Here is a 19,857-nt window from a genome sequence, read left to right on the forward strand (position 1 = left end):
AAGAATGGGTATTCCCACAAGGAATGCCTGTCTTTCCAATAAATGACCACGCCTACTGGGAACGTCCAGTACCGATGGACGATTCAACCATCTGAAGAATGGGTATTCCCACAAGGAATGCCTGTCTTTCCAATAAATGACCACTCCTACTGGGAACGTCCAGTACCGATGGACGATTCAGCCATCTGAAGAATGGGTATTCCCACAAGGAATGCCTGTCTTTCCAATAAATGACCACTCCTACTGGGAACGTCCAGTACCGATGGACGATTCAGCCATCTGAAGAATGGGTATTCCCACAAGGAATGCCCGTCTTTCCAATAAATGACCACTCCTACTGGGAACGTCCAGTACCGATGGACGATTCAACCATCTGAAGAATGGGTATTCCCACAAGGAATGCCTGTCTTTCCAATAAATGACCACTCCTACTGGGAACGTCCAGTACTGATGGACGATTCAACCATCTGAAGAATGGGTATTCCCACAAGGAATGCCTGTCTTTCCAATAAATGACCACTCCTACTGGGAACGTCCAGTACTGATGGACGATTCAACCATCTGAAGAATGGGTATTCCCACAAGGAATGCCTGTCTTTCCAATAAATGACCACGCCTACTGGGAACGTCCAGTACCGATGGACGATTCAACCATCTGATGAATGGGTATTCCCACAAGGAATGCCTGTCTTTCCAATAAATGACCACTCCTACTAGGAACGTCCAGTACCGATGGACGATTCAACCATCTGAAGAATGGGTATTCCCACAAGGAATGCCTGTCTTTCCAATAAATGACTACTCCTACTGGGAACGTCCAGTACCGATGGACGATTCAACCATCTGAAGAATGGGTATTCACACAAGGAATGCCTGTCTTTCCAATAAATGACCACTCCTACTGGGAACGTCCAGTACTGATGGACTATTCAACCATCTGAAGAATGGGTATTCCTACAAGGAATGCCTGTCTTTCCAATAAATGACCACTCCTACTGGGAACGTCCAGTACTGATGGACGATTCAACCATCTGAAGAATGGGTATTCCCACAAGGAATGCCTGTCTTTCCAATAAATGACCACTCCTACTGGGAACGTCCAGTACTGATGGACGATTCAACCATCTGAAGAATGGGTATTCCCACAAGGAATGCCTGTCTTTCCAATAAATGACCACTCCTACTGGGAATGTCCAGTACCGATGGACGATTCAACCATCTGATGAATGGGTATTCCCACAAGGAATGCCTGTCTTTCCAATAAATGACCACTCCTACTGGGAACGTCCAGTACCGATGGACGATTCAACCATCTGAAGAATGGGTATTCCCACAAGGAATGCCTGTCTTTCCAATAAATGACCACGCCTACTGGGAACGTCCAGTACCGATGGACGATTCAACCATCTGAAGAATGGGTATTCCCACAAGGCATGCCTGTCTTTCCAATAAATGACCACTCCTACTGGGAACGTCCAGTACCGATGGACGATTCAGCCATCTGAAGAATGGGTATTCCCACAAGGAATGCCTGTCTTTCCAATAAATGACCACTCCTACTGGGAACGTCCAGTACCGATGGACGATTCAGCCTTCTGAAGAATGGGTATTCCCACAAGGAATGCCCGTCTTTCCAATAAATGACCACTCCTACTGGGAACGTCCAGTACCGATGGACGATTCAACCATCTGAAGAATGGGTATTCCCACAAGGAATGCCTGTCTTTCCAATAAATGACCACTCCTACTGGGAACGTCCAGTACTGATGGACGATTCAACCATCTGAAGAATGGGTATTCCCACAAGGAATGCCTGTCTTTCCAATAAATGACCACTCCTACTGGGAACGTCCAGTACTGATGGACGATTCAACCATCTGAAGAATGGGTATTCCCACAAGGAATGCCTGTCTTTCCAATAAATGACCACTCCTACTGGGAAAGTCCAGTACTGATGGACGATTCAACCATCTGAAGAATGGGTATTCCCACAAGGAATGCCTGTCTTTCCAATAAATGACCACTCCTACTGGGAACGTCCAGTACCGATGGACGATTCAACCATCTGTAGAATGGGTATTCCCACAAGGAATGCCTGTCTTTCCAATAAATGACCACTCCTACTGGAAATGTCCAGTACCGATGGACGATTCAACCATCTGAAGAATGGGTATTCCCACAAGGAATGCCTGTCTTTCCAATAAATGACCACTCCTACTGGGAACGTCCAGTACCGATGGACGATTCAGCCATCTGAAGAATGGGTATTCCCACAAGGAATGCCTGTCTTTCCAATAAATGACCACTCCTACTGGGAACGTCCAGTACCGATGGACGATTCAGCCATCTGAAGAATGGGTATTCCCACAAGGAATGCCTGTCTTTCCAATAAATGACCACTCCTACTGGGAACGTCCAGTACCGATGGACGATTCAGCCATCTGAAGAATGGGTATTCCCACAAGGAATGCCTGTCTTTCCAATAAATGAGCACTCCTACTGGGAACGTCCAGTACCGATGGACGATTCAGCCATCTGACGAATGGGTATTCCCACAAGGAATACCTGTCTTTCCAATAAATGAACATTCCTAGGATGAACGGTCATTCCCGAATAGTCAAAGAAGGGGGGACATGCCCAGTGGCGCATTTAATACAACGGACCAAGTTGGCCAGAAAGTCAAAACGCCCTCGTGTGGGTGAGGTTCGGGAACGGGACTTCAAGTCAACAGGCATGCTATGCTCGTGGGTGTGGCAATAATCTGAGGCATGTCATGTTCGTGGGTGTGGCGATAGTGCACGCCAGATACATGTGTTTCAATCTGAGGCATGTCATGTTCGTGGGTGTGGCGATAGTGCACGCCAGATACATGTGTTTCAATCTGAGACATGTCATGTTCGTGGGTGTGGCATGCCATGTTCGTGGGTGTGGCGATAGTGCACGCCAGATGCATGTGTTTCAATCTGAGACATGTCATGTTCGTGGGTGTGGCATGCCATGTTTGTGGGTGTGGCAATAGTGCACGCCAGATGCAGGCGTTTCAATCTGAGACATGTCATGTTCATGGGTGTGGCGATAGTGCACGCCAGATGCAGGCGTTTCAATCTGAGACATGTCATGTTCATGGGTGTGGCGATAGTGCACGCAGATGCAGGCGTTTCAATCTGAGATATGTCATGTTCGTGGGTGTGGCATGCCATGTTTGTGGGTGTGGCGATAGTGCACGCCAGATGCAGGTGTTTCAATCTGAGGCATGTCATGTTCGTGGGTGTGGCAATAGTGCACGCCAGATGCATGTGTTTCAATCTGAGACATGTCATGTTCGTGGGTGTGGCATGCCATGTTCGTGGGTGTGGCGATAGTGCATGCCAGATGCAGGTGTTTCAATCTGAGGCATGTCATGTTCGTGGGTGTGGCAATAGTGCACGCCAGATGCATGTGTTTCAATCTGAGACATGTCATGTTCGTGGGTGTGGCATGCCATGTTTGTGGGTGTGGCGATAGTGCACGTCAGATGCAGGTGTTTCAATCTGAGGCATGTCATGTTCGTGGGTGTGGCATGCCATGTTCGTGGGTGTGGCAATAGTGCACGCCAGATGCATGTGTTTCAATCTGAGACATGTCATGTTCGTGGGTGTGGCATGCCATGTTTGTGGGTGTGGCAATAGTGCACGCCAGATGCAGGCGTTTCAATCTGAGACATGTCATGTTCATGGGTGTGGCGATAGTGCACGCAGATGCAGGCGTTTCAATCTGAGATATGTCATGTTCGTGGGTGTGGCATGCCATGTTTGTGGGTGTGGCGATAGTGCACGCCAGATGCAGGTGTTTCAATCTGAGGCATGTCATGTTCGTGGGTGTGGCAATAGTGCACGCCAGATGCATGTGTTTCAATCTGAGACATGTCATGTTCGTGGGTGTGGCATGCCATGTTCGTGGGTGTGGCGATAGTGCATGCCAGATGCAGGTGTTTCAATCTGAGGCATGTCATGTTCGTGGGTGTGGCAATAGTGCACGCCAGATGCAGGCGTTTCAATCTGAGGCATGTCATGTTCGTGGGTGTGGCATGCCATGTTCGTGGGTGTGGCAATAGTGCACGCCAGATGCATGTGTTTCAATCTGAGACATGTCATGTTTGTGGGTGTGGCATGCCATGTTTGTGGGTGTGGCAATAGTGCACGCCAGATGCAGGCGTTTCAATCTGAGACATGTCATGTTCATGGGTGTGGCGATAGTGCACGCAGATGCAGGCGTTTCAATCTGAGATATGTCATGTTCGTGGGTGTGGCATGCCATGTTTGTGGGTGTGGCGATAGTGCACGCCAGATGCAGGTGTTTCAATCTGAGGCATGTCATGTTCGTGGGTGTGGCAATAGTGCACGCCAGATGCATGTGTTTCAATCTGAGACATGTCATGTTCGTGGGTGTGGCATGCCATGTTCGTGGGTGTGGCGATAGTGCATGCCAGATGCAGGTGTTTCAATCTGAGGCATGTCATGTTCGTGGGTGTGGCAATAGTGCACGCCAGATGCATGTGTTTCAATCTGAGACATGTCATGTTCGTGGGTGTGGCATGCCATGTTTGTGGGTGTGGCGATAGTGCACGTCAGATGCAGGTGTTTCAATCTGAGGCATGTCATGTTCGTGGGTGTGGCATGCCATGTTCGTGGGTGTGGCAATAGTGCACGCCAGATGCATGTGTTTCAATCTGAGGCATGTCATGTTCGTGGGTGTGGCAATAGTGCACGCCAGATGCAGGCGTTTCAATCTGAGACATGTCATGTTCGTGGGTGTGGCGATAGTGCACGCAGATGCAGGCGTTTCAATCTGAGATATGTCATGTTCGTGGGTGTGGCATGCCATGTTTGTGGGTGTGGCGATAGTGCACGCCAGATGCAGGTGTTTCAATCTGAGGCATGTCATGTTCGTGGGTGTGGCAATAGTGCACGCCAGATGCATGTGTTTCAATCTGAGACATGTCATGTTCGTGGGTGTGGCATGCCATGTTCGTGGGTGTGGCGATAGTGCATGCCAGATGCAGGTGTTTCAATCTGAGGCATGTCATGTTCGTGGGTGTGGCAATAGTGCACGCCAGATGCATGTGTTTCAATCTGAGACATGTCATGTTCGTGGGTGTGGCATGCCATGTTTGTGGGTGTGGCGATAGTGCACGTCAGATGCAGGTGTTTCAATCTGAGGCATGTCATGCTCGTGGGTGTGGCATGCCATGTTCGTGGGTGTGGCGATAGTGCATGCCAGATGCAGGTGTTTCAATCTGAGGCATGTCATGTTCGTGGGTGTGGCGATAGTGCACGTCAGATGCAGGTGTTTCAATCTGAGGCATGTCATGCTCGTGGGTGTGGCAATAGCGCACGCCAGGTGCAGGTGTTTCAATCTGAGGCATGTGGCGATAGTGCATGCCAGATGCAGGTGTTTCAATCTGAGGCATACCATGCTCGTGGGTGTGGCAATAGCGCACGCCAGGTGCAGGTGTTTCAACCTGTGCTCCTTTTCATCACTGTTAGCAGTGAGTGTCTGATGGCCCGCACCTTTGGAAGTAAACCACTTGGTCACTTCATCAACACTTTCTGACAATACAATCATGTATGATTAGGGCCGCCTGGCCATGAAGCCTAAATATAACGATGGCGACAAGGATTGGAAGGTTCACAATTCAGTTCCAGGAAAAACAATACAAAAAAATGCAACCATTTAGCATTCGATTCTTTCACAGTGTTTTTGTAGCACTGAACGCCATTTCGTGGAAGCTTCGAAGCGCTATATTTCAGACAGAGTAGAGGCGGAGTGGCGTAGAGGGATGAGAGAGTAGGGGTGGTTAGGGGCCTTATACTGCGTGCACGTAACACGGCACGGATTGGTGATGAAAGCAATGGCTGCTTGATTTTGTGATTCAGGTTTTCCTAATTCGTGGTTTTATTTCAATCATATTTCTGACGTAATATTGCTGGGTTCTTATAGCACACCACTGCCATTTGCACGGCCTCCAGGCGCCCTGGTGGATCTGAATGAGAGGAGGGGCGAGTTAGGTTAGTCGAGTGGGAAATTAAAAAATGGCCCATCTTGGCGCAACTAAAGTGTCCCAAGGTATGCCCAAAATTCCCATGGTGACATTTTTTGATAGGCCATGCCAGGAGAGAGCGTGGCATTCCTTTTCATTCTTCACAAAGGGAATATACAGGCTGCAGTGCGGTCCTTGCTCGTGCCCACAGAGATGGTATTTTGCAGTTTAAAAATGAAAAAGAAACGTGGCATGCCCAACATCAGGGAGATATATATATATATATATATATATATATATGTGTATATATATATATTGCTCCAGATAAGAATTTGATGTGGGAGTATTTTACTCCCTATTTTTAAACTTGGAGAGTAAATGTGATTTTAAGAGTAAAAATGACTTTTCTCCTTTGCAAGAGTAAAATGTATGCGACATCCAGCCAACGTGTGCAAAAACCATTACTATGCGGCAGCTTTCTGCAGTGTGATAGAATACACCTTTCATTATTTCTCTAAGGTCTGGTTATTTGATCTCTCTTGTATATATTTAAATGTTGAAAACACAAAAAACAAGTCAATTACACTGTAAAGCAAACATGAATTTATATTGTCTGTTTTGAGGTTCGATAGCAGAATTGTCTTTTGATGTTTAATGAAAGCCCTCATTTCCTGGAGATATTACTACCTAATGGTATGCCAATGTTATGATACAACAGTGCAGAGAGGCAAGGACTCCATGCTAAATTCTATATCTAATCTAGTGGTCAAATGGTTATTTATATAGCTCTTTTGGAAAAGCGCTGTACATAGAACATATTTATCACAATTACCACCAAACCAAAGTCAGTACTCCTTTATCGACTTCGAAAGGATGAAAGGCTGAGCTGGCCTTGCCGGGATTTGAACCTGCACCCTACAGTTCATGCACAGATTGCAGCAACAAGTACTCAACCGGCTGAGCTATCTCATTGGCTAACATCCTTCAGAGATCAGTTAACTGAGTATCGCCTGAGGTATAATAATCACCGTACCTAGAAGTATGATGAGCCTTTCATGAAGCGCTAGATAAACTTAAATACCTATCTGGATTATCACAGGGGCAGGTTTTGCTGAGTTTCTATTTCAATTACCAATGTAACTTTCATTTGTTGTTTTTGAACAGCGCTTGCACATCCAGGTGTTGGATGTTTTAATTGTAGTCCTGAAGATTTGAGAGGCTAGAACACCTGTGAATCAGTGTAATGACAATCACTCACCCTTGAGCAAAGACTCTGCTGCCAGTGGCCATTTATAGTAATGCACCCGATTGCCTGCAAGGTTGAATGGATGTAAACTAGACTGGGCATAGTCACTGTTTTTATAATTAGACTGTAAATTAAATTATAAGTGTAAAAATGATCTGCCTATGCATGATTATGCACATAGCACCGCAACTCTGAAAAATACAATTGTGCAATACTGGTTTGCTTTCACTGTAAAAAAAAAAAAAAAATGCATAATTTGCTACAAAATATTAATTCTCAATTGCAACTTAGTTTTCCATCTTATTAATTACACTATCCTAAAATTCTAGGAAAACATGCACAGTGCTTCTGAAGCTGAATGGAAAGAAACCATTCCTTTTATCACAATGTGCAGTTTCTTTTTTTGAAAGGCTTCAGAGAAATACATTCTGTTTCAGAGGTGGCTTGCAATTACATCCATGTAGATAAACCTCAAAAGAAGCCTTCTGGTTTTTGTCAAGTAACCCGACCTTTGCACTGCCATCTGCTCTAAACCTGTGTGTAAATGTACCCAGGAAAATAATAAAGCTTGTATTTACAAGATTTCCATGCGTAAAAAGGCCTTGTACGAAAATGGTTAAAGACTCTTCTCTATGAATTACTGAAGTTGATTGCCCTCTTCCCCAGGGATCGCCCTTTGATATAGCCCACTCAGCCTTTGCTATGGCTAAAACCTGGGTTTCACCAGCCAATGGTCCCGTGTAACAATGTCTTTTCTGTTTATGTGCGCCAAGATGCCTGCGGGTTGTCGGCGCATTAAAAACAAATAAATAAATATGCCGCTAAGATGGCTCAGCGGGTTAAACGCTTGTTGCTGTGATCTGTGTTTGATCTGCAGGTTACAGGGACAAATCCCGGCAAGGCCAACTCAGCCTTTCATCCTTCCGAGGCTGATGAATGAGTCCCAATTTCGACTGGCTAATAACAGTAATGTATGTAAATATGTCCTATGTAAAGCGCTTTAGGTTAAAGCACTACATGAAAAACAAATTATTATTAATTTAATATGTCCACCACAATGCAAACTAGTGGGGAGAGTACAAACAAGCATGCCGCGTGCAAGTATATGACCTTATAAAACAGATGTGCCAATGAATATGCTAAGTCGTTTCGACTGAAGTCTTGCAAGTGCATAAAATGACCAGATTTCAGTGGACAGCAGAACAATGATCGATATTATTTTTTTGTAAAGCTCAGCCTATGACAGCACCAGTTTTTTTCCTGCATATAAACAGCAGAACTTTACTTTATTAAAGCATATGTGAGGGGGCATTTGTCTGTAGCAGACACTTAAATGAATCTTAAGTTGCCAGTTAAGTAGACAAAGCAGAAGGCGATATAGTAATGTGTCCAGGATCACATAGTGTGGTCATGCGAGTCTGCGGTGATTCGAGCACTGCTTTCCGGGTTCTGGTTCCACATTTTACAATTTACTCTCCAATTATCGGCACCACCGTCTCCACCCTGACCCTGAACACAAATAGTGCTGCAGACAACATGTTTGTACCACTTATTTTACGGTCTCTTGTAACCACTACCTGTAATGAATGTAAGCAATGTAATTAATGTAACCCTCCTTGCCTGTAACCTTGCTGTAACCAACACTCCATGCAACCAGCGCCCAGATGACCCCGGGTTAGGTGCGCTTAACAAATGTCAAAATAAATGAATGAATAAATAAATAAAAGGGGTCAAGACTCTAAAGACTCTCCACATCTGGAAAATGGATAGAAAATGCAGCTGTGCCTTCTCCACAGCACAATGTCAAATACAAGGAAGGGGGTCCTCTGTTTTAAAATCAGTGAGGTCCACTTATGTACTAGGAATACATGGTTATGAAGTTTCCAAGCATGTTGAAATAGTCCCCAATTCTGAATATTAATTAAGGCTTATTGACTCGGGCAGAGGTCAATATCGTGGGATAATGACCAGCCCCCAAGTTATTGACCAAGATGAAGCAAACGGCTATACATTGGTGAAGGGTCATTAGCAAGCGATAATGACCCATCCCTGAGGTCCACAAGACTATTAGCACAAGAAGTTGGTCAACTAAAAAGGGAACTGTTTTTTAGAGTGTAAAAACAAAAACATACAGCACTTGTGTGTGCTGTAACTTGTAATGTTAATATGTCAATTTGCTCGACAATGAACTATAAACAATAACCTTGACACTTTTTGTGTTTCATTGCTGTCGGTTAGTTCGGGGAACTGAACCGCACATGTTCTACTTTGCCTTTGCAAAGCTAAATACAAGTGTTACTGTGCTTCTTGTTAGGCTGCTCCTCAAGTCAGAATATTTGACATAAGGCCTATACCAGAGATTAGAGACTGCTTTCCAAGCATTCCGATTGGCTGGGAGGTCAATAATAGAATTCATGTGCTAGTAGACACAGTGAATTGTTAAATTAACAAAACTAGGAGACACAGAAGCTAACCAAAGTTACATTTTGTGGCGTTCAGCCGACCCGTTCTCACATTGATCATTGCATCACTAATGCTGTATGGTGGCGTCTTCCCACATGTCTCCATCAGGCCGGGTCACCCAGGACAGCTAGGAAAGAGCTCAGAGGAGCCCGAAAGGAGGGCCCCGAATGTGGGCCCAGCCTTTCTTGTTGACATTGCCACTTCTTATATCTGCTACGGGTATTCCTATAGTACAGGGGTCTGCAACCCTCACCAGCCCTATCTAGCATAGTCAATGGTAAGGGATCATGGGAGTTGTAGTCCAATACATTTGGAGAGCCCTGCTATGGCAAGAAGCAGAGGCTTGGGAGAAAGGCAAAGCCGTACCTGTAGTGCCGGGTGTCCCGAATCGGGCGCTCACTGCTTAGCTTGTCGCTCTCCAGCTGGTTGAAGGCATGCTGTCTGTACGGGTCCTCTCCAGCCTTCAACAGCTTTGAGGACAAGTATACCTTCTCATCGAAGGCCTTCAGCTTGCCCCGCTCTGTCTGTGGGATCTTGGTCACCTGTAAAAGAGGGTACTATTTCAGAGAGGCGCTAGATTTGAATAATACACTGCAACAGGGCAGCACGCTTCACGTATTTACAGAGCTTTCCCCAATACCCATTTCGGCCACTCGCAGCCCCCGATTTATTTTCTTTGCATTCTGGGACTTGTAGTATTGCTTTTATATTGGAAATGTGCAAACTGTAGGACAATGCTAAGAAAAGACCCAGGCCTCAGTGGGCTTCACCTGACTCACATGGGTCTAGTTGAGATCTCTAGATTGATCACATGCCAGTAAGGCAGCTCAGTGGGTTGATGCCTTCATTTCTGCCATTAAACATTATCAACAAAAGATTGAAATCCTGTGTAGATGGCACAAGGGCCTTCCACCGACTCTAGTACACATGAAGTAATACATACAACAAAGAAAGCATAACTCAAAGGGATTCTTCACTATGAATACATTGGGCTTCACTGCAAGTCCGGCGGTAATCGTGCCGGTAAAACCGGCAGGTTGCCGCCGGACTTGCAATATTTACCGGCGCCTTGCTTGCCGGAAACACCGGGGATTACAAACCCGGCATTCCGGGAAGTCAGGCGCCGGTTAATGGTAAGTGCCCATTTCCATTTGAGTCACATTGGACTCAATGGGAATGGGGACCACAGAAGCAACGGCGCTGCTAATAACGGTGCCGGTGCTTCCGTGAAACTCTGCGGGCGGTGCCGTTCCACCTGCCAGGACAGACCCTGGTGGGCGGGACAGCATCCGCCCGCAGAGTCGTACTGTGCCAGTCGGGTAACACCACTGCTGCTAGGCTTACTGGCACCATTGTTACCAGACTGGCACAGACGTAATGAGGCCCATTGTATACAAGGTTACGGTGCATGCACCATCACAAAGGCACAACTCTGCACCTGCATGCATATCACCTCTTTCCAATCTTACTGAAGGTAAGAAGAGTTACAGGATTCCAGAGATCAGACGGGATCAATATGGCAAATCTAATGGGACCTAAAGATGAGGTTTCTTGAACTGCCATGGAGGGCATTGGCGTCCAGGACACTCAAGCCACCACCCGCTCTGGGCACTAAAAGCTCATGGTGTTTTGCCTCATAATGTGGACCATATTACAGGAACAGTGCCTTTAGTGGTTTATGCTCTAGCACAAGTGCCCGATAGTGCTAGTGCTAAATATGTAGTGACAGTGCTAGATGTGTAGTGATAGTGCTAGATATGTAGCGATAGTGCTAGATATGTAGCGATAGTGCTAGATATGTAGTGATAGTGCTAGATATGTAGCGATAGTGCTAGATATGTAGCGATAGTGCTAGATATGTAGTGATAGTGCTAGATATGTAGCGATAGTGCTAGATATGTAGTGATAGTGCTAGATATGTAGTGATATATGTAGCGATAGTGCTAGATATGTAGCGATAGTGCTAGATATGTAGTGATAGTGCTAGATATGTAGCGATAGTGCTAGATATGTAGTGATAGTGCTAGATATGTAGCGATAGTGCTAGATATGTAGCGATAGTGCTAGATATGTAGCGATAGTGCTAGATATGTAGCGATAGTGCTAGATATGTAGTGATAGTGACAGATATAAAGAGGATTGGATGCAGCTTCTGCCAATCCCTATAAGGCTGCCGACTAGAGCCACTTGTTGCCCCCCACTACTTTAGGGGTCATTCTCATAACCACCCTGGATGCACCTGCCATTGACAAGCTGACCTGTGTGACCATTCTAATATAACAAAAAAACAGGTAAAGACAAAGCCAACAGTTGTGGCTTTTGTGTAGGCATGGGATCTGCATGATGTAGGCCCTGCCATCTTGGAACTATCTGATCAGAAGATGTTCATAGCTGGCCAACGCTACTAGTACCTGTGCATATTATTATAGTGCCTGGCAAATGCTTCCCCAATGCCTATAAAAGAGTCAACGCTGTTGGCTTTGTCAATACTTGTTTTTAATAAGCATTCAGTGCAGGAAACAGAGGAAGCAAGGACACACACACTGCTTATAACTCAAGTGACTGAAGCCCCATTGTGTTAATACAATTTTATAACATCAGGAGCTGGTTTATAGCTGCAATTCAGTCATTACCTAATTTGATAACATCGGGAGCTGGTTTGTAGCTGCAAGCCAGTCATTACCTTTCAGTTGGCTGCCCAGATACAACAGAGCCAAACTCAAAGAGATCCCAGGATGTGGGGGGTGACGCGGGGGCGTGTATGGGGCTAGGAGGGGCAGGCAGTTGGTGGGAGTGGGCCTAGGGGTTAGCATGTCCCTGTGTGGTCAATGGTTGAGCAAATAACCACAAACACCGACAGACTGTGTGTCCCTCCTCACATCTCTCCTAGCTTTACTTACCATAACACAAGTTTTGGCTTATAGGTAGTGCTTTCGGCGCCACCAAATAACCCAAACTAATGAACCGGTCACCGCTCCTAACCTCACTGCTGAAATTGACAGCCTGTATTTCGATGCAAGAAGGTGAACCGCGGTTCAAGTAGCACATAGCGAAATAGCCTAATTACACCTTTTCTGAATTCCACTGCTACACCCCTTGACATACACACTCCAAGTGAAATACACGCAGCTCTCTTAATTGTGAACCGATGTACCTATTTTGTGATTAGCTCTTCACTGTTAATGGATTGCTTACACCATGGGGTTATGCTACGCTATGCTTGGGCGTCATGTTATTTTAGGTAATGACATTAAGCTACATTGTGAGGTCTTGTTATGCGGCACCGTGCGAAAGTGCTATGCTGCGACACTCTATGCTATGTTGGGTTGCTATGCTACTTCATGCTATGTTGTTACGCCGCGCTATGTTGTACTGTACTATGCCATACCATGGTATTCCATGCTATGCTATGTGGCTATGGTATGCCATGTGGCTATGCTCGTGCGTTATGTTATTTTAGGTAATGGCATTAAGCTACATTGCTAGGTCTTGCTATGCAGCACCATGCAAGAGTGCTATCCTGCGACACGCTATGCTATGTTGGGTTGCTATGCTACTTCATGCTATGTTGTGATGCCGCGCTATGTTGTACTGTACTATGCCATACCATGGTATTCCATACTATGCTATGTGACTATGGTATGCCATGTGGTTATGCTACGCTAGGTGAGTATATCCACACGCCACCGGGCTTCTTTGGAAGTGTGCACAAGGCCTGTGAGTCCTGCCACCCTCTGCCAGATGCAACACCACCTGCTGGGCCAGCTGGAGTCTTTCACTCAGATAAAGGTATAAGGAATTCAATGAAGGAAACTGGGCTTTTCTGCTGAAGCTATATCTAAAGTATCAGTGTGAACTTCTGAACAAGAGCCTATTGAAAGGCCGGAAAGGAGCCCTTAACATATGTTTAACATTTTATCTCAATTGGGCAGGATTACATAATGTGCCACTATTGGAGAACTGTCATTAGGGCAGAGGTGCGTCCAGGGAGTGGCCTCGGGTGGCACGTGCTAGCCCTGGAATCTGGTTGGCCACCCCCGGGGCCACCCCATTATCCTAAACTGTATGTGTGTGTATGTGTGTGTGACTGTGTATGTGTGTGACTGTGTATGTGTGTGTGACTGTGTGTGCATGTGTGTGACTGTGTGTATGTGTGTGTTTATGTGTGTGTGTAACTGTGTGTGTGTGTGTGTGTGTGTGTGTGTGTGTGTGTGACGGTGTTTGTGTGTGTTTTGTTTGTTTATTTGGTATAGCGCAAAACCAAACCCAATGGGTAGCTGGGTGCAGACATTACAAGGATACTTGAGAACTTGGTTACAGGAAATTACAGTTATGCAGTTCAATTAGAAGCAAAGTACATGTACGGAACCGAGTACGAAGATACAGTTAAAGCTAGTTGAACAGAAACCAGTTAACATAGTTACAATCATCAGGGATCTCTGGAGCAGGTGGCAAGGCGAGGGGTCCTAGTAAGGGGAGGAGGTCAAGCTAAATGTCATTGGATCGTATCCAGGTAAGGACCTTCCGCCTGAAGCTAGGGTAAGGTTGGTCGATTCTGGGATCTAGAGGGAGTCTGTTCCAAGTTTGTGCAGCTATGACCGGAAATCTGGAGCCGCCAGCTGTGCTCTTTTTGTATCTGGGCACCACTAAAGTGTAAGCATTAGTTATTCTTGTGGGACGGTTTGAGATTCTCTTGTTGACTCTGTTTACCAGGTAGGGGGGACATTTGCAGGTGAGAGAGAGGATTTTGACTCTGTGTGTGAGTGTGACTCTGTGTGTGAGTGTGACTCTGTGTGTGAGTGTGACTCAGTGTGAGTGTGACTCAGTGTGTGTGTGAGTGTGACTGTGTGTGTGTGTGACTCTGTGTGAGTGTGACTCTGTGTGAGTGTGTGTGAGTGTGACTCTGTGTGTGAGTGTGACTGTGTGTGAGTGTGACTGTGTGTGTGTGTGTGACTCTGTGTGAGTGTGACTCTGTGTGAGTGTGTGTGAGTGTGACTCTGTGAGTGTGTGTAAGTGTGACTCTGTGTGTGAGTGTGTGTGTGAGTGTGACTCTGTGTGTGAATGTGTGTGTGAGTGTGACTCTGTGTGTGAATGTGTGTGTGAGTGTGACTCTGTGTGTGAGTGTGTGTGTGTGAGTGTGACTCTGTGTGAATGTGTGTGTGAGTGTGACTCTGTGTGTGAATGTGTGTGTGTGTGTGAATGTGTGTGTGAGTGTGACTCTGTGTGTGAGTGTGTGTGTGTGTGAGTGTGACTCTGTGTGAGTGTGTGTGTGTGAGTGTGACTCTGTGTGTGAATGTGTGTGTGAGTGTGACTCTGTGTGTGAATGTGTGTGTGAGTGTGACTCTGTGTGTGAGTGTGTGTGTGTGTGTGTGAGTGTGACTCTGTGTGTGAGTGTGTGTGAGTGTGACTGTGTGTAAGTGTGACTCTGTGTGTGAGTGTGTGAGTGTGACTCTGTGTGTGAGTGAGTGTGTGAGTGTGACTCTGTGTGTGAGTGTGTGAGTGAGTGTGTGTGAGTGTGTGAGTGTGACTCTGTGTGTGAGTGTGTTCGTACTTTATGCCACCCCTGCATAAGTCAGTGTCCCACTTGGCCACCCCAGTGAAAAGAGTCTGGCCACGCCACTGGGGAACTGGAGGAAGACCAGGGCCATGCTGGCAGCTCAGGGGCAGAAAAACCAAAACATGACCAACAGAGAGAAAGTGGGAAATATCTACAATTAAGCGCAACAAATAAAATGACCACACGAGTAGGCAAACTCCGCTGCAATGAGGAACTCTAATTGAAAATAGTTGAGGATTAGAGGCGAAGCCCCGAGTGACTTTTTTGGGAAAGGAAGTCCACGCCTAAACACGAATGCTTGAAAGTCCAAATACATCCATGGATAAATAACCCTTTGAGTAAATGACGTCTGAGATCATTACGAATGAAGTCAATGGCTGGGAAAGAAGACAGAAAGTGCCACGCGGATCTGTAGGAGTGCCAGCCTGGTCTCGTGAACTGGGTGGTTCTGGGGGTAAATCGGGGAGACATTTAGGGACAAATTAAAATACCATATTACTGAGACTTCACAAATGACAGTCTATCTTAAACGTAGAGTAATATGACTTCTGACTCCTGGTTTTTTTAAATGGATCTCGTTTTTTCTGGACTTGGAAACGTCGAAAGTGGGACTTAACTCAAGCACCAGTTGGCAGTGGGGCGCGGGCAGAAGAGGAGGGAACAGATATGGGGTGGGTTTTAGAACTGGCCAGGTCTTTAGTCTTCAGGACAGCAATCACAATGCTCCCACACATACCTTGCCCCCCGCAGTTCCTGTGTTGTAGTTGTGCAGTCAGCCCTGCATTATTGTGGATCGGCGTCCACCCGGAAGTCTGGCAGGGGCATTCTATTATTTGCATATTGGTGATGCATTGGTGCTGCGTGGTTGTGTTATAGAGGCTTGCTAGCCCCATTCATTGATCAAAATCAATATCTTGGCTGTGTACGGAACTCATGGTGGCAACAGTAAAGACAGACACAAGTGAGCTCAGTTCAAGGGTGTTTATTGAACTGTAAATGCAGGGTGGAAAAACGCCTAACCTAAACCTAAATCTAAGATGGGAGCAAGTTTCGACCATCAAATGAACAAAAAGGCAGTCCATGTGGCGTTGTGTCAAAATAAAAGGGCCTATATTAAGAAATTAAGAAACACCTATTGCCTGATGCATTCCACAACAAACACAAAGTTCTGCTTCACGTATACTTTGGGTGTCGGTTTCATCCTTGGGTCCCCCTCTTCTGGGTGCAAACCCCTCAGTAATTGTATTCAACAAATTCACAAAAAACAGTACCCTTCTCAGTGAACTTTGGGTAATAGTTTTCCACCCCTGGATCTCCCTCAACCGGGCTCAGATCTCAGTGACAAGGGGGGGCTTCCCCTTGTCTTGCAATACTTCTTGCTTCACAAATCTTAATGTCTTTCTAAACAAGCTTTTGGGCTTCTCTTCTCGGTTTCCCTCTAACGGTGCACTCTCGCCGACTTTTCCGATATACAGTTCATGTATTAACTTTTCAACATGCAGGATTCACTTTCCTTAGCTTTCGCAATCATCTGCCGGTCATAGACTTTCGACGGTACAGAGGATTTGCAAGACCCCTGTATGACCACTTTGACCTCTTTCCTAGGGCTTCTGGTTACAGTAGTGTTTCTACCATCAGGTAATCGCCTAGAGTTTCCTGCCTGAGCACCCATGTGGTACCGGTCTCCTCGGTTTCTGGTTTCCCGCCACTTTTTCATCTCAAACTTCAAATTGGCCGTTGGCTACTTTTCGTTCAACACAGTTCGGTTTCTTATCGATTCTCCCCTCGACTCACCGGCTGTGATGAACCGCTTGCCTTTCTTTATCCTTGGAGTCAAGGTTGGTACCATGAGACCGACATCCTTCCCCGGCTTCGTTATCAGCAGAGGAGGGTCTCACGTACTGTAGACATCTGCTGCAACACACACTGGCCTTTGCTCGCAGTCTTATGTTTCTGTTTGTGGAGGTTTCACAGGCCTGGCTCAGGAAGGGCAAGGTCACTTATCTCTGTGTCACACCCTCGGTCTGCGCCGTCCTTCTCCTCCTCTTGAACTGCTGTGCTGAGTTAGCTCTTACGTCATGCAGACTGCCTTGGTATTGTGCGCTTGTGCTCCACCTTTTATCCCAATGGGGAAGGGAAAGGGCCGTCAAGTGTGCAATATTCTGGTCTATTGCCTGACTTTGCTAGACCCTGGTATTGGGCACACCAGTAAATGGCCCTGGTGTTAGTCTGATGTCTTTCGTGTTGTGCAAAAGTGCTTGTGTGAGAAAAGGGGGGGCGTTTGGAATGTCCTACGTGGTAGGATGGGGAAAAGGTGTTGAAAGAAGGAGGATACCGCTCTCACCCGTTGGTGTCCCACACCCACTCCCCAAGGACACTCCCCCCCCCCCCGAACCCGCTATCCAGGTGATCCTCCCTCACTGGTCCACCCCTATGAACTCGATCCAATAGCGATGGCTGTGTCCTGGACACCTGGATGATAGATCCTCTGGGACTAGCTAGGGAGACACCTTCAGGTTTCTCACAGCTGTCAGGTAAGCCAGTGCTTGGGTCTAGCCCTGTTATGACAATGATTTGCCAAGTGTCCTAGTGTTGTGCACCACGTGTTGTCTTTGCACAGTGGGTCGATGTGGATTTTAATACTAAATGTGTTCACGCTTATGCCCTAGTTCAAAATATCTAGCAAGCAACTAGTCACACTATAGCATTAAACAACGCATTCTGGCTTGGGTTTAGACAATACTAGACCAACCCAAGGTAGGCTTGAGCTAAGCAAAGGCCTCAGTGGAGGATTAAGGCAATTACCATCCAAGCCCACCTAAGTATGCAGGACTTAACGCTATTAGCACCTTGCTCGATTTACCTGCATGTGTTCGGTTTTCAGCTAAGGATGATGTTCCGTTTGATTGATGAGCTTGAGTTGTGGTGTGCCCATCCATCAAGAGGAAGATCAGGCCAGCTTAAGATGGCCACCAGGGTGAGGCTAGAGGAGCTCGGAAGCAAGTCCCTTCTCACTTTCTGTGGCAGCATCATGATGGGGAAGGAAGCAGAAGGAGGAGTTTGTTATATAATAGTTTTATTTTTGGATAAGATATACTGTAATCCCTCAGTAACCACCAGCGGAAATGTTAGGACTTCCTTAGTCAAAGCCTTAACTAGTGGTAAAAATATTGATTTGAATCTGAATCTTGTATGATCAATTCCTGATGCTTCTTTATCCGAATCATTGAAATGTTCTTTATGGGTGATCTTGCATAAAATGGGTCTAATTTCTGTTTCAAATTGTAAATTCGATGGTACCTGGCTTGGAACAAATAATCGCCCTCTATCTAAGAAATGCAGGACTGAATCCAATACATCTTTGTCAGACAAATGAATATTTACATGTGAAGTTCTGCAATCTATCTGCGGCAAGTTCGCCTTCAAAAAGCTACTTGTGGCGGAAAGTCAATATTGTGCATTTGTTACAGTGTCCACGTGACCAAGCTCTTGGACCACCTCTTTAATTCAAACAGGGTCATCAGGAGTTTGCCTGTAAACCTTAAATGTGGCAGTAATGCAATTACCGCCACATTTAAGGGTCTGCCAAATCATGGCTTTGGCAGCATGTAAATGTTGGCAGTAATTGCACTGAACATTTCCTATTGGGCCCAATGGGGAATGGAGAATTCACGAATGGGCCCAATCGGGAATTACTGTTCGGCCAAACCCATGATCCAGCGCTAATAGCGCCGGGGGTGTTTGGGTAACACTAATAGCCCGGTAATACTGCCGGGATATCGCCCAACTCGTGATGAGTCCCAAAGTATTTTACAAGTGTATCCAGTAGTTTAAGCACTGAATAAGACAAGGCCCTCTCAATATGAAGGCTATTCGTGGAAACTAGCGTTCCTCTCAAGAAATGCCTGTTTAAGGAGAAGATGCAACACTGAAGAGATGGTTGTTTCCTAAATATTGAAAATTTGGATTGAGAGTGTTATATTCAGTACATTGAAGGCATTTATATTTAATATCTGCACTCAGAACAGTCATCTATGTGTTTTGGACAGTTTACAAAGCGGGCGGTCATTTTAGATTTAATAGCATTTGCACTTTCCTGTGTGTATGCAGGTCCCTAAAAGCACTTTAAAGCATCATTACATAAAGTGCAAACATCTCCATTCTTATTACAGGGTTTATACATATTGGAATGAATACATTTTTGTTTAATGTTGCATCATTTCTGCTAAAGAATGTTTGGCCCCAGCTTGTTTCATGGCATGACTAATTCCGTTGGTGAGACATGCTTCAATTTAATTTGATATGAATTCGTCCCATGAAGAGGTTATTGTTATGGTAGTAGGCAGATGCTCGCCATCTGTTTTTGGGGTGGCCATTGTGGGATGAGGCTGCCTAGTGACATAATGGTGCAGGTTAGGGGCGAGCTATTGTCTGGGGGTCTCTCAATGCAATCCATGCATCCACTGGTGGCATGCGGTTGGTGCGGGTTTGTTTTGAGTAAAGTGTAGGGTGACTAGATTAAAAAAATTAAAAACCGGGACTGGGCAACTAACATAAAAGTAGGACTTACTT

At 45.9% G+C, this 19,857-nt stretch overlaps 1 protein-coding gene across 2 annotated transcripts in view; it reads right to left on the reverse strand.

Annotated features, from left to right (window-relative positions):
• The window catches only part of GALNT16 (polypeptide N-acetylgalactosaminyltransferase 16), a 608,740-nt gene that overhangs the window by 274,211 nt on the left and 314,672 nt on the right, over positions 1-19,857 (reverse strand). For both annotated transcript variants that reach the window (XM_069638585.1, XM_069638586.1), the window contains exon 2: positions 10,095-10,270. In XM_069638585.1, the coding sequence (XP_069494686.1) occupies positions 10,095-10,270 (176 nt within the window). The remainder of the gene's footprint in view (positions 1-10,094; positions 10,271-19,857) is intronic.

This window comes from Ambystoma mexicanum, chromosome 14 (genome assembly GCF_040938575.1).
Source record: "Ambystoma mexicanum isolate Mex_15411 chromosome 14, UKY_AmexF1_1, whole genome shotgun sequence".
NCBI lineage: Eukaryota > Metazoa > Chordata > Amphibia > Caudata > Ambystomatidae > Ambystoma > Ambystoma mexicanum.